The following is a 15,719-nucleotide window of genomic DNA, read 5'->3' as shown; positions in this document are numbered from 1 at the left end:
GAAATCACCAGGATCAGAGCATTAAGTCTCAGCCAGAGGCATTTCTATTTCCCTTGCCTTCAAGAGGCTCCACAATGTTACAGAAAAGCAGGTGCCACACTTTATTTCCTAAGTAAATATGCACGTGTACATTTTCACCCTACACGATGTGCATCCTTTGCTTTTTCTGCCTCAACAAATCCAACATGGTCCTTTAATTTATGTTTGATATTTCCACCAGGATATGTTTTTCAGATGATCCTTCTGTACCATATCCCTCCTACCCCTGGAATAAAATGTGCTCTTTTGCTAATGATTCAAATCTTTATTTTAAGGAAGTTTTCTTCTATTATGTTTCAAATAATTATCTCTTTGATTTTTTCCCCCTGCAGGAACACAAGTTAAGTATATATCAAGTCATGGTCTGTTTTCAAAATCTACTTTGTTAATTTTTATTTTAAAATATATTGTATTGATTTTTTTACAGAGAGGAAGGGGGAGGGATAGAGAGCTAGAAACATCAATGAGAGAGAACCATGGACCAGCCGCCTGCTGCACCCCTCCCCTCACCGCCCCCCCCTTCCCCACACACACACCGGGGTTGTGCGCACAACCAATGCACATGCCCCTGACCAGAATCTAACCCGGGACCCTTCAGTCCACAGCAGACTGCTGCTCTATCCACTGAGCCAAACTGGTTTTGGCTGTCAATTTATTTTATATTATTTCTAGAGGCCTGGGGGCACAGGATTGGTGCACTGGTGCGGGGCATGGCCTGGGGGGATCATCCCGCTGTGGGAGTGCTGCTCATCGCCATCTGCCAAACGGCTGTGCGCTGCCCTCTGAGCGACTGCTCCCTGGCCCGGCATCTTCCGCGGAGCTGGAGCACTCACCTCCCCAGGGGACCTGGCCTGGCCCGGGCCCAGGGCCCATACACAGCCTGAGAGGCAGCGGAGTAGGCCTCAGCCCCATGGCCACGAACCTGCCTCCCAGCCTCCAGGGTCAGTTCTGAGAGCCCGGTGGCGGCACTGCATAGCCTGCGGCCGTCTGGAGGAGGTAGCAGGGAGCGAAGAGGAGGAGCCTGGGGTGAGGAGATGAGGATCGCAGCCTAGGTTCCTGCCTGTTGGCCTGGGGTTCGCAGCCACTCATCCCTGTCAGCTGAGTGGCACCCTCACTGTGGTAGTGCACAGACCATCAGGAGGCAGACGCTAAATGCAGGAGCTTCCCCCTGGTGGTCAGTGTACGTCATAGCAACTGGCCGACTGGTTGTTCTGGTCATTATGCTGTTAAGTTGCTAGGCTTTTATTATATAGGATATGAATACTCTTTTTATTGTTTGTGTGACCCCTTAATCCCATTGCTCTTGCTCCCTAACCATGTTTACAGTCCTGTTTATTTTAAGTCCTTTAATGTGGTGGTAATCTCTGTAATATTTTCATTTTTTTCTCTCTATTGATTTTTTTTTTTTTTTTTTTTGAGATGAGTATGTCTATTTTCCAACTCCTGTGGGATCCCCTTTCACGTCCTGCATGGTTCAGGGTCCCGGTTCAGGGTTTGGGTTCTGGAGAAGGGCTGCACACAAATGAAAAGAGACTAGAAGAAATTTAATTTGGCGCTATGGAGGGCCAGGCGGTAGTCCAACTCTAGTGGGAGAACTACCCACTGCTCTGGCCCTGCCATCCCTTTTATTGAGGCTTTGGGGAAACACCCATAGCACTTAGGCACGAAATAACGGAAATTTACACAGGGCAGAGGTGGAGGCTGCTTCAGTGAACTATGTCCCAACTAACGGGTGGGCGGTTAGAGCAATGAATGTTGTTGACAGCCTTCCTGGCTTCCTGACCACATCTCTCTATTAGTGAAACAGTAATTGGTTTCTGGCAACTTGTTTGTTAATTTATCTTTTCCTTGAAATTTCCTCTGCTTTAAGCTCTTATTTTTAAGGAGAATATTAATGCAGTTTTTGAATCTATAGAAAATTGTTTTTCAAAAATTTTCTTGGCCATTTTTCTTTTCATATAAATTTTGGAAGAGTTTGTTCTAGGTCTGTGAAATTTGCTGTTGGTATTTTAATGGGGACTGCATTGAATCTACAGATTGCTTTAGGTAGTAGGGGCATTTTAATGATATCGATTCTAATAATCCATGAACACGATATATTCTTCCACTTGCTTATATATTCCTCTCTCCCTTTTTTTCAATGGCCTGTAGTTTTCTGAGTACATGTCTTTCACCACCTCAGTTAAGCTTATTCCTTGGTATCTTAACTTTTTGGTTGCAGTGGTAAGTGGGATTGTTTACTTTCTCTTTCTGTGAGTTCATTTTTGGTTCTAGGCCATTTTGGAGGACTTACTATTTTGATGTCCATATTTTTTCAGCTGCCTTTTAATTTAGATTCATTCCCCACCTCCCTTTTAAATTTTATTTCCCCTAGGGATTTCATGTTTGTTCCTTCCCCAGGAAGGCAGTCCATAACTTTTTCTTGGCTTTTTTTCTTAAATGAGTTGTCACAAAATTTTTTATATTGATTGCTTTGGGAGCGTATATGGGACACATATCCCTTCAGGCTCTTGCTTTTAAATAGTAAGTATAGCACACAAGAAGGACATTTGGGTCATAGAAACTGTTTTGCTGCTTTCTTTTTCCTTCACTTATAAAATCCTATCTCTGTTGAGAGGCTGATTCCTCTCTGAGACACACTTATCAAATCTCTCTACACAATTATGAAAGAGTTACTGGTCTGATTTTTTCTGATTGCCTGCTATGGAACAAAACAATATGTGAATGAAGTGATAAAAGACAGAATTCATATAATATTAGGTACTTTTTTTTTTCTTCTTTCATTTCCAGACTGGAAAAAAACTTAAAATGAATGGAAAAACAGAAGTTTTCTAAATAAATTGGAGACAATCATGACTTCCTACATTATTGACATTACTAGAGGCCCAGTGCATGAATCCATGCACATTGAAAGGAAATTAATTAGAACAAATATTTTAGAGGCCTGGGAGAAACCATCAGAGGTTGGCTCCTGGGCATGTCCAGCCCTTCCAGCCCAGTCCCAATCGTCCGGACCACAGCAGCAAGCTAACCTACTGGTTGGAGAGTCTGCCCCCTAGTGATCAGTGTGCATAATAGCAACTGGTCGAGCAGTCGACCTATCAGTGGGACACTTAGCACATTAGGCTTTTACATATATAGATTATAGTCTGACAGGGAATTTGAGATATCAGAAAATTAAAATTAAGTCAAGCCAATAGTGAAATACAAATATTATTCATTGTACTCTGTGAGATGATTACTTTGGAGTGACTCAGCTTCACTAAAGAAGCTTTTAATATAAATACCAATTTTTAATGAAATTAGTTCAATGAGTTGAGAAAAATTAACTGTAAGGGATGTAAAACTCAATTAATATTAGCACTTACTTTCCCCAAAATTGTATAATTCAATTACCTTTATTCAGAATGCCAATGCACTTCTGGCAGGACAACAAGATCCTTAAAAATCCCAAAGAATGCATTAACCTTCTTTAGGTTCCAAACATTAGGGCAATTTATATTAGCTTTGAGTCTACTTTTTTTACTTTTTAAAAATTATGTATTTTATATATTAAAAATTTTTTAAATTATAATGTACATTCAATGTTATTTTGGGTTAGTTTCAGTTGACAGCATATTTTTATCTCTTTTGACATTAAATGTTTTACTATTTTTTAAATTTATGGTTTTTATTATTTCCTTCCTTTTAATTATCTGAGTTTGTTTTTAAAAATTAACACTATAGAAATGGATATTTAGCCCACTAATATTCAGCTGTTCTTTTTTGAGTCTACCCACTTTGAAATGTAACATTTTCATTATGATTTAGCTCATTTTTTTTTTCTAATTTCTGGTATTTTGTTAAGTCATGAAAATGTAGAGATGTTTTATTTCCAAATACATAGGAAATGATCTAGCTGGCATATAAAAAATATACTTTTACCTTCATTAAACTGTTGTCAGAGACCATAATCCATATAAATTAAATATTTTGAAATTTGCTGGAATTCCCTAAGTGGAACAATAATCTTTGTGAATTTTCACAAGTGCTAGAAAAAAATGGATACTCTGCAGTTTTTAGATGTAGTGTCCTAAATATGTCCATTAGTTCAAGTAGTTTGTTCATTGTATAATTCAAATATCCTATATCATTGACATTTTTTTGTTTGTTCTATAAAATATTGAAAAAGCTATAAGTACAATTTCCTACCATGATTCTGAACTTATTTTCCCTTGAGGTTATATAAATTTTGAGACTATTTTCAATTTTATTTTTTTAAAAATATTGTTGAGTACAAATTCTATTTTGACAATTATTTTCCCCAACTCAGTTGAAGATATCTGTTTACTATTTTTTGTGTACCATGTTGCTGTTGAAGAATCAGCTATAAGTCTTTTACTTTGAAGAAGGTGATCTTTTGGCTACTTTTAACATTTTAGTGGTATCTTGATAAAATTTTAGAATAAACCATATATTAGAAGCCTATACATAAGTTTTGACTGATGAAAAATGAAAGGCAAATAGAAATAGTGGATTGAAAATACTCAAGGAAAATGGAGTCAAATTAGTATATGTCAGGATCTATGCTTACTATTCATATTGACATCATTAAATCTGAAAACTGAACAAAAGAATTAGGTATCATTATCTTCATATGAGAGGGAAAACATCAAAGGTTGAGGTTTTCATAATCTCTAGTATTATAATTTGCCTAGAGGCTACTTTATTCATAGAAGTTCTCAACTTAAAAAACAAAACAAAACCTGATAATACTTACCATAAGGTATAAGCACAAAGCTAGAAGAGAGGTCATCAGGTCTCAAAATATTTGTAAAGAAAATATGGTACTTACTTTGTAAAAGAAATTTGTTCTCCCGACTGCTCCAATCTTCCCAGTGTGATTCATAAAACAAATGTTTCCTTCAGTAGCTCCGTAAAGCTCACACATCTTGATATTTCCAAATCTGTCTAAAAATTCTCTCCATACATCACTCCGCACACCATTTCCAACTGCCAAACGCACCTGATGATCCTTTTCTCCTTCTCTCTGTTAGAAGAAAATATTTTACTTGTAACTTATTAATTCTAGGTTCCCAATTCTTTCTTTCATTACTATTACTCAAATGGTAAATACCTAGAAGCTGTGTATGTGCAATAATGAAAGGAAAGTAAAAAAAAAAAACCCCAACCATGTAAATCTGTTGCAGAATCATGTTCAAAATCTAATGAAACTAACCTGGCCCAGAGTAATAAACCTTTATTTCCCCATATGTGAGAAAAGCTCTTTCTAAACTCCAGCTTATTGAAATCTTATTTTGATAAAGATCAGTAAGGAAAAAAGTATATTTCAGGGGGGAAAAAAGCATTACTAAAAAAAAAATTATGAAATATACTGGAGTTTGTATTCTTAGCTCTATCAGTATATACACTAAGTGTATCTTATAGTATACTCAAAGGTATACATTGTCTATATACCTTTGAACAAGAGGTTGAATACTATTTTGATTCTCAATTTATTCATTTGCAAAAGCTGACAATAATACCTATTAATCTCACCTATACTACACTGCAGTATACAGTTAAGCGTCATGCCTAGCATATAGTAAACAATGAATTGAGGTCATCTAACCACTATAATATTTGGTTTGCAAATATATGATTACTACTTGTAATTATTATATTTTAAAATGTGCATTATTCTTATATTTTTATTTCTAAATCATGCTAGAATTTAAATAATTATAACTACATTTTATTCTACATTCAACAAGCATTATATTAATTAATATGAATATTACAGTAATCAAAAATCATAACCTCACTTCACACACCTGTTAGAAAGACTACTTTAAAAAAGATAGGAAGTAAGTATTAGAGAGGAATTGGAGGAAAGTGTGCTGATAATGGGATTTCTAGAGTGGATTGCAACCACTATGGAAAACAGTGTGGAGTTTCTTTAAAAAATTAAATACAGAACTACCAAATGATCCAGCAATTCTACTTCTCGGTATTCATCTGAGATAATGAGAACACTTATTTGAAAATACATATACACCCTCATGTTCCTTGCAAAGGCAAAATATTGATAGCAGGAGGCTACTGTTTATCTTGAGAGAACTACTCAATAAACCAATTTGATAAAATAAAAATGAAGTAAGAGACAGCTAAGACTATGGATACATTGGAAATAACAGTCTGAATTGCTGCTGCAGGCATAGGCCCCACACCAAAGGAATTTAAGATAAATATTTTGCAGATAAAGGGAATAAAAAACCCTCACTCAAAGCAGCAGCTCCTTCCAAAACAAAGGATTTCTTTCTACCACTAACTAGAACTCTGGGGAGTCTGCCCAGCTCCCACCTCTGGGCATGCCAGATGCTGCTCCACCCAGCAGGAACTAGCTCTTGGACTTCCCATTGCATTTTCTATGTAAAACACTAGTGTCGCAAATCTTAGGATTTGTTCTGTCTGAACAGAGAACTCGTTAATATGGAATAACTGCTGGGTGCTTTTCAGGTCAGAGGTGAGTTTTAGTAAGCAATATTATTTATAAAATGTGTTGGCACACTCTGGAAACGGATAAGAAGGTGATTTATAAACCAAGTCCCATAGACTTTAACCTGTGTGGGCTTTAGCTACACAAGTTTACTAAGTAAGAATAACCATTCATCCAAAATGATGTAATTGGTATGGAAAATCCAATTATCAGAACTAAGTTGTAAGTAAAAATAAATACATATAAATAAAAATAGTATATAAATAATAATGTAAAAATTATTTGAAGCCCTATCACCCAAAATATATCATTATTTTTGGTACAAACACACACAAAAAGAGAGAAAGGAAAGAAAACCCAGAAGTAAAAAAAAAAAAAAAAAAAAAAAAAAGTTTACAAAGGGATGGAAATTTTACCTAAAATATATATACAATAAGATGTTATAAAATCTAAATTAAGGGTTAGCAAACTATAGATTATAGGGGCCAAATGTGGACCACCTCCAGTTTTTATAAATGAAGTTTTATTGGAACTTAGTCATACCTATTTATATGAACTGCCTATTGCTGCTTTTGCAACAGAGGCAGAATTAAGTAGTTGTGACAGAGACCGTATGACCCACAAAACAGACACAGCTTTCGAACCCCCGAAGTAAAAACAACCAACAGTTCTTACTATTAACACACGCCCAGCACCACCTGGTTAATGGACAACATATCGGTGTTACAAATATTGGTTCATTAAGCGTTCTCATTCAGATCCCCACGTATGTTCATTTATCTCTCTTAGGAAGGGATCTATCTTACTGAAAATAACTGGGAGTTTGTTTTCTTTGTACAAGGGGTGGAGAGTTTCTTAGGCACACTGAACATGTTGGCAGGTGGGCAAAATATCCGTCAGATGAGCCTTAAAGCAAAACAAAAACAAAGAGACCCACAACTACCTGCCTAGCATTTCTGTGCAATGGCATGATGGATGGGGAGGAGGGCAGGGGGAGAACAGTGGCTGAAGTGATCCCGGTAAAAGATGAGAAGGGAAGGAATGTAGGTTACGGTCAGGAGAATGAACAAGGAGAGTCAGCAGCATGATAAGGGTAATTTTGTATCAACTTTGATTTCTCAGTAAACAAAGACTGTACTGTTTGTTAACGGATGGGAAGACAGAAAAGAAACATAAATTCATAGTGGAAACAAAGGGGCAAATCGTTTCTGCCTTCAACCCTGGAAAACTAGCTGCTTAATGCCTGAAACAAAAGTGTGATCTAATTCCTAAAGGATCATCTGAAATATATTAACAGCCTAAACTGGCTTGGCTCAGTGGATAGAGCGTCAGCCTGTGGATTGAAGGGTCCCGGGTTTGATTCCGGTCAAGGGCATGTACCTTGGTTTTGGGCACATCTCCAGTAGGGGGCATGCAAGAGACAGCTGATGAATGACTCTCATCGATGTTTCTAACTCTCTCTCTCTCTCCCTTCCTCTCTGTAAAAAAAATCAATAAAATATATATTTAAAAAAATAAAATATATTAACAACGTTTGTTAGGGATTATAATTCTTCCATCTTGATTCTATTTAAGGAAAGACCTCTTTTTCTTAAAACTCAGTGATAATTACATACGCACACCAATATACCCCATAACAGTAACTACACATTCGAACAGTTTGCTACCTTTACAGACATTAATATACATCGAAAACATATTGATAGCAAGTCAAGTAGGTATTATAGAATAGGTACAAAATAACACTGAATACAAACAGGGTATCGGAGAATCCTGGGGCACCCCTATCCTTCACCCCCCCCCCCCCTACAGAAAACAGCAGAATTTCTTACACTGAAGCAGAAAAGACATGGCAGTGGGAGAGGGGGGGGGGCTCTTTGGAGAGGGTGGGAGCCCAGGACACAGCCCGTGCGGATCTGGCCTGCCCTGGAAGTCTTTGTCATGCTGCCTTTGCAGCCTGGGTCTGGGCAGGCCACGGTTTCAGAGATGACAGCCATCAGTTCACAAGTCATCTTAAGGCATAAACAATAGCTTGAAAAGACCCCTGTGATCTCAAGTATTACAGCAAAACGCAAGCACACTGTGGGCTAATTTCACGCTCATTTTCTAGCTGTAATAGTAATGGTATTGCTGTACTCTGAACAGGTGCTTTCTCCCCTGGCAGCCCTGGGGGGAACTGAGAGTGGAAGGAAAACAGACCAGAGACATTTCAAAGTTGCCTTAAAAGAAAGAGCAGCCCATAGAGTCTGCAAGACTTGCCTCTAATCTGAATGGCTGTGCTGATTCACCTGAAAAAACAAACAAACAAAAAAAACAAAAAAACACCAAAAAACCTTAAAAAACAACACTGTAGACTCCAAGGGAGCTTTCTCTTCCCAGGAAATCCAGGAAAAGGGTAACCTGAGCCCCAGCCAGGATTCATGAATGAAATGTTCTGAAAGGGCAGGTGCCCAGGAGCTGTGAGCTGGATGCAGCAATGGCCTGGCTCCCTCCATGTGATGACGCAACTCTGATTTATCTAAACTCCCTCTTAGCTTCTGTCCTCCCTAGGAACTCCGACTTCCTGACTATAACCGACTTCCCTTGCAGGTCTAGGACTTGGGAAAGACTGGGTTGGTCCTGAGCACATGAGTCTCCCAGCAACTGGGCTTGTAATATATAGTACGTGATTTCTAAAATATAATTCTACGAATTTTCATTGAGCACCTACTCTATGCCAGACACCACTGTCGGTACTGAGGACACAATTATATAGAGACAAAACATGAACCCTCTGCTTTCCTGAAACGTGTCGTGTGTGTGGGTGATGTAGGGGTAATGTGTCATGGGCTAATAGCTTATATGAAGGAAAATACAGCGGTGAAAGGAGACGAGGAGACACACATCGTAATGAAGCGCCTGGCTCCATTCTTGATGTTTGACTACTGATGACTTTGAAGCCACACCCGCCAGGCCCCTCTCCTCTCTGCCCACATCTGGCGAGCTAATTAGAAAGCCCCCCGTGCTCCTCCCGCTGGTACCACAAGCAGTTCTGCATCACAGGACTCCTCGCCCCTGCGCCGCCTGCTTATCGCAGCGACAGCTGGACCAGTCTCCTTCCAGCCGTTTTGGGACATGCTTGGGATCCCACCCTGCCTTCCCCAGAAAGCCTTGTCACGTGAGCCACAAGTCTGCTCATATTCTCCTGGTGGCATCAACAGAACAAAGGGAGCGTTTGGGGCCCACCTGAGTTGGTAAGCTGACCATACCAGACATCAATAAGGGTTGTGGCCAGACAAGGCACTTGCTAGGAGGGTTAGAGGGTGGGATCGCTGGGGGTGAAACTGGCAGTCCTGGTGCCGTGAAGGAAAAGCAAGGAGGCCGGCGAGGCTGCAGCGGCGTGCACAGTGTGTGTGTGGTGGGGGGGAGGGGACGGGGTCAGGGGAGGTCCCAGCAGGGGAGCAGATTACTTAGAGCGTGTGGTCCATGCTACGGGAATTTGGATTTTCTTTCAGGTAAACCATCTGAGGGATCTGGGTAGTGAAGTGACATAATCTGAGGTGCACTTTAATAGAATCATATCAACGACTACCCCAGATGTGGAGTAAGGAGGAGGCTGTTGCTAAAATTAGAGGCAGGAAGCAGTGCTGACTGAGATGAGAGTAACAGGTAGAGGTAGGTTGAAGTTTGACGGTGGATATATTTGAAAGTAGGATCTGCAAGATTTGCTCATGAATTAGACTGGGGTGTGAGAAAAAAAAAATTTCAAGGGAATCCCAGAGGTTTTGTGACTGAATACCTGGAAGGATGGAGTTGTCATTAACTGAGAAGGTCAGGGTGGCAAGGAGGACATTTTAATGGAGGTGGTGAAAAGTTAGGCCCTCGCCGTTTTTGACAAAAGACGTCAATGAGATTTCTAAGTGAAGCGATTAAGTGGGAATCCAGACATAGACAACCTGAAATCCAGAGAGAAGACTGGGCTGGAGATGTAGAGTTGGGTTGTGGAAGGTATGTGCTGCCAGGAACGTGTCCAGGGAAGGAGGAAAGAGAGGAGAGAAATGTATGATTGTGGAGTCCCGGGCTCTCTAACACTAGAGGTGAGAAAAATAAGGAAGATTGAGCCATGGAGACAATTGAAAGCGATAAACTGGCATTTTTGATTTTGGTTTATGCGAGTCTAATCTAAAGACAAGCCCTGACTAGACGGGGTTGTGAGCCTGCCAGTCTGAAGACTATCTTGGGAGAAGGCCCTGCCATTGTGGTCAGTCTGTCTCCAGCCGGGCCCATTTTGTTTAAGTTTTAATGCACTGTAACAAAATAACCCAGAGTTATAAGGATCCTTCCTGGCTCCCCGTGAATCTCTCAGATTTTAAGAAAAAAAAATAAAAATAAAAAAATAAATAAATAAAAGGGGGGGTGGTGGTATAATTTACAGAAAATATGTGTAGGATGTCCCCCAAAATGTACACACACACTTTGAATAATTATAAAGGCAGTGTTTATTAAAATACACTTCATTTTCAACATGGAGCTATCAGCTGTTAAAGTGTATATACATTTTTATGGGACACCCTGTCCATAGCCTAAATGATAAAGTATGATATTAGCTTGAAAAGTAGGCTTCACACATATGCGTGATTTTTAAAATTAGACCCCGCCCACACTAGTGAGAATAGTTACCTCACTGCTCCGTGAATAAGAGGAGCCAGTACCTTGTTTTTTCGTGTTTTTTTTTTTAAAGGACAGTGCTGCTGCCACCAGTTTGGCATAAACATGCCAAATGTTTATGCCAGTGTTTATGCCAAAGGAACTTTTGCAACTGGAGCTTTGAAAAAGAGAAAAAAGTCGGGATTGGGTGCGGGGTGGATAAATACTTTTGCCAAGGAAAGCCAATCTTAGGGAATTTTTTTGTTTTTTGTTTTTAAAATATATTTTATTGATTTTTCACAGAGAGGAAGAGAGAGGGATAGAGAGCTAGAAACATCGATGAGAGAGAATCATTGATCAGCTGTCTCCTGAACCCCCACACTGGGGATGTGCCCGCAACCAAGGTACATACCCTTGACCGGAGTTCAACTCAGGACCCTTCAGTCCGCAGGCCGACGCTCTATCCACTGAGCCAAACCGGTTTTGGTGTAGGGTGTTTCTATACATCTACTAGTATATATAAACACTCAACTCAGACTGATTTTCCTTGAAGGTAAATCTCCTTTGGAATATATTACTTACCCTGACATCACAACGAATCTGGATATATTCAGAGAATGTGTGGTTTTGCTTTCTTTTACTTAAGCATTTATTTTAAATGAATGTCTATGGGACTTCAAACCGTGGCTTATGAGACAATTAATTTTAGCTCATTGAGGGTGTGGACCACATCACTTGTTCACTCTCTGGCCCTACCCAAAGCCACTGCTGTTCTGGCTGCACAGTAGGCACAGCCACTTCCTAGGAGCTCTTTGAAAGGAATGAATACTGGGCAGCAAAAAGCAAGTTCTTAAAAAGATAAGATGTCATGACAGAAGGCTCCCCTTTGCCTAAACTTTAATGCCAAGAACTGCCTGTACTTGTTCTGTGTGAGCCCAACAAAGAGATTAGGAATACAGTGCATCTCTGCTTAGGAAAAACGGTTAAGCTTTCCTTCGGGCAAAGCTATACTTATTTCCCTTGCTCCTGCTTACAAGTAAGCGCTTAGAGATTATTTCACAAACACCGTCTTTCCTTCAAATAACTTATCTAAGAGTTAAAATATTTAATTAACTGAAGCAGTCAGGAATTCTTTTTCAATGCTCAGTTCTCTAAATTATCTAATTTCCTCAAAATTTGTGCATTACTACTTCACAGAGGTAAAAAAGAAATTTCATTTCATAAAAACTTCAAAGGAAAACACCTTGAAGAAGATTCATAGAAACTATGACAAACTATTAATATCTTTATTAACACTATCATACCTTGCCAGTAATCTTAATAGATTAAATATATGCTTATTTCTAGCCTATAAAATTATAAATAAAGTTAAATAATCTTTTCCCCATTAAAAAACAAAACAACTCAAGGCATTCTTTGTTAAAATAAACTATTATTAAGAAGCCCAAGCAAATTGGGCTTTATCCACCCTATTTGAAAGAGTGGGCCATCAGGACTGGCTTATTTCCCCTTTTCCTCCCTTCAGACACTTTTGAGGAAGCTTCAGGAAGGGTTGAGATCTCTAGCATACTATTTTTAATGCCCCCAGTACTGATAAAAGACTGTGCAATAGGCATATTTCCACATTGTTTAGATTCACTTCAACCACTTTGAAATGCAATCTGGAAATATTCCATAAAAATCACCAAAATATCCATGTCCGCTAGATATCCCCTACTTTCACTTCTGAGACCCTTGTACTGACTATATTGCATGAAGATACTAATTGCAGCATTATACAAGAAGGTAAAACTTTAGGACAATAATAAATGCATGTATTCAACCATCAATTACTACTTAGTGAGCAAGGACCTTGCAAAAGCTAATGTTTCTATTAAAGGCTGAGAGGAAATGGGAGTGGCTGGGGGACAGTTAGAAAGGCCGTGGGGAAGTTCATTAGATGGTGCCCACCATGGACCATGGCCTTTATCTTACTGCAGGAGATTAATTCCTTAAATTAACTCAGTCCGGAGATCATATTACCAAAGAGTGCAATGAAAACTAGGAGAGAAAATATGCCAGGTTGTGGCATTATAATGCTTCCATTGGGACTCTTCAGGTAAGATCACAATCCTGATAATGGGAATCTCCCTGAAGAGAATAAAGGTTAAAAGCCATCTAAAAGATTTCTCTGGGACTCCCTAGCTTAGCTATGGGTCCAGGAAATCCATAGCTGCTGAAGCACTCCTTACTAAACAGAGTGAAGATAACAGGCTTCTGCCAAACGCGGTAGGCCAGGCGTTAAACAGGAGGCCTGTCCCTAGTAAACGTCAAGCTTAAGATAAATAAAAGCATTTTGTCAGTAAGATTATTCAGTGTCATATTCTTTTTTCTGTGTTTATGTCCCTTGTGTAATCCCATATCTTTAATAAAGTTTTATATAAATGTCTGCAATCTCATTTCAGCTGTGCTGTGGGTAAAGGAAGGATTCCTTATTTTAGCTGGCCAGAGAAGGCATCCAGCCCGCCTTCTAGGCCTCACACTGGCGTGATGACGGCAAAGGTGACGAGTGGGAAACGCCCTGTTCTGGAAAGGGGGTTTCTCAGAGGCCAGGGCAGGCTGTCTCTAAGGGGAGAATTCTCTATCACCCTTCTTTAAGGGATGGTGTTGACTCGAGTCATTTCTTTGTATCCTCAAAAATGTTCAGAAATTCAGACAGTTAAAAAAAAAGCATCTTGAAATACAGATGAGACCAGGAAAATAAAAATAACTTCTGAAGGCAGCAAAACAAACAAATTAATAAAAAAAAAACAAAAAAAACTTCAGGCTGTTGCAATTCTCTGCCTGTTTACTTTCAGAAGGAGGCATTTTATCAAAACTCTGTGGGGATGATTGCTTTAGGTGGGAAGAGAAGTGTAAGTCAAAGCAAAATTTCTTTTTTACATTTAAAGAAAAAAACAAGCAAAAAGATATTCTATTATAGTCACTTTTTCAAAACAAAACAAAAATAGAAAAACAAGTAAAATACATGTTGTTAGTTGTGTGTTTTTTTTTTTAAACAGCATTTAGAAAGATTATTTAATTCAACCTTGGAATAATTGCTTTCTGTAAACATAGCATGCATCTCTTTTCATAATCAGATGCATGCTGTGTACACGGAGATTGCCATCAGTCTAAACATGAAGAGAACAGAATTGCAGGTCTGCCTTTTCCGCCACAACACTGAGCTCATTAACAGTGCACCCTCCATAACACTCCTTTTATTTTTTTTCCTGATTTGCTTTGCATTCATTTTATCTTGGGGTAAGTCCATTTATCTGTGTAAGTCAGCTAAACTATGTTCTGGAAGAAGATAAAGTATAACAAACAAAAATTACTTTTTCTTTCAATACTTTTCTTTCTGGATTTACTTTTTCTCCATGAGAATGATTACTCTTACCTTAGGTTGTTTGCAAAGGTAACGGCAAATTTCTCCAATATATTGAAACACGGTCACATTATACTTTTTGCAGTCATTCCAAAATTGGCTTGCTGAGAATTTCTTCTTTAATACACAAGTAGCTCCTATGAGAAGAGGCAAAAAAAGGGTACTATGTAGAAAGTTCAAGGGATTTTATAATCCAGCAGTGGCCTTTATATCAAGCTCATTTGAAAACATTAATCTTACAGTCCATATCTTGAGGTTGAGAGTAAGGGGGTTACTAAGACAGCTCCAATAAAAAGCTCACTGATGACTGCAAAACCTAACTTTAGCTACTGTAGGTCACATGAATGTGTCCGAAAGAAAAGCTCTAATGATTTGACCTTCATCTTTACTTGCTGTGGACATTGATCCTATTCTAAGTATGCTACCCTAAAAAGTTACTTTAGAGTACTTTAGACATATAAGCAGTAGTAAATGATCTCTATTCTACATAATAAAAGCCTAATATGCAAATTGTCCCCTTGGGTAGTCATTGCATTGGGAGTTTGACTGGGAGACTAGTTCAATCATTCGCTATGATATGTGCTGACCACCAGGGGGCAGCATGGAACATGGCGGGCATCAGTGATGTGGCATTGGCAGCGGGCAGCAGTGGAGGCACTCCAGGCCTCAATGGTCCCTGATGAGAGTGGGACCAGGACACAACAGAATGGTGGAGCAGGTGAGCGGGTGGTGGGTGTGAGTGAGGGCCTAATGGCCCCACTGATTGCCCTGCAGATGGTGACCAGCGGTGGTGGCGGGGGCAGAGGCTGCCTCCCAGCTCCCAGGCACTGAGGGAGCTGGGCAGGGGATGGAGGGTGGGGAGGGGAGGTTCCTGCCCTGATCGATCACCCTGGAGGCAGGATGGTGGAGTAGGTGAGGGTGCGGTGCCAGGCCGGGCTGTGGGCCTGCAAGCCTGGGGGCATGAGCTGGGGCCTGATCCCCACAGCCTACTGCGAGGGACCCCACCCATGCACGAATTTGTGCACCAGGCCTCTAAGTGTATATATAATTTCAGGAAAAGCTGGTAACAGACACATAACCTCAGTATGTTTATGGGACACATAACTGTGTCGCAAGCACCACCAACTGACTTATTTGGTGTCTGGGGCACACTGCTGGTGTACACAGCCT

At 39.7% G+C, this 15,719-nt stretch overlaps 1 protein-coding gene across 4 annotated transcripts in view; it reads right to left on the bottom strand.

The window, feature by feature from the left end:
• SLC27A6 (solute carrier family 27 member 6) overlaps positions 1–15,719 on the bottom strand; it is a 46,681-nt gene that overhangs the window by 13,559 nt on the left and 17,403 nt on the right. For 3 of the 4 annotated variants that reach the window (XM_036410438.2, XM_036410437.2, XM_036410435.2), the window contains exons 4-5: positions 14,562–14,686; positions 4,874–5,068 (exon numbers count right to left, since the gene is read on the bottom strand). In XM_036410438.2, the coding sequence (XP_036266331.1) occupies positions 4,874–5,068; positions 14,562–14,686 (320 nt within the window). The remainder of the gene's footprint in view (positions 1–4,873; positions 5,069–14,561; positions 14,687–15,719) is intronic. The other variant, XM_036410436.2, reaches the window with a different exon arrangement.

Source organism: Pipistrellus kuhlii, unplaced genomic scaffold, assembly GCF_014108245.1.
Source record: "Pipistrellus kuhlii isolate mPipKuh1 unplaced genomic scaffold, mPipKuh1.p scaffold_m20_p_4, whole genome shotgun sequence".
Classification (NCBI taxonomy): domain Eukaryota; kingdom Metazoa; phylum Chordata; class Mammalia; order Chiroptera; family Vespertilionidae; genus Pipistrellus; species Pipistrellus kuhlii.
The sequence above is the reverse complement of the archived record's forward strand: the minus strand, read 5'-3'. Positions and strand labels throughout refer to the sequence as shown.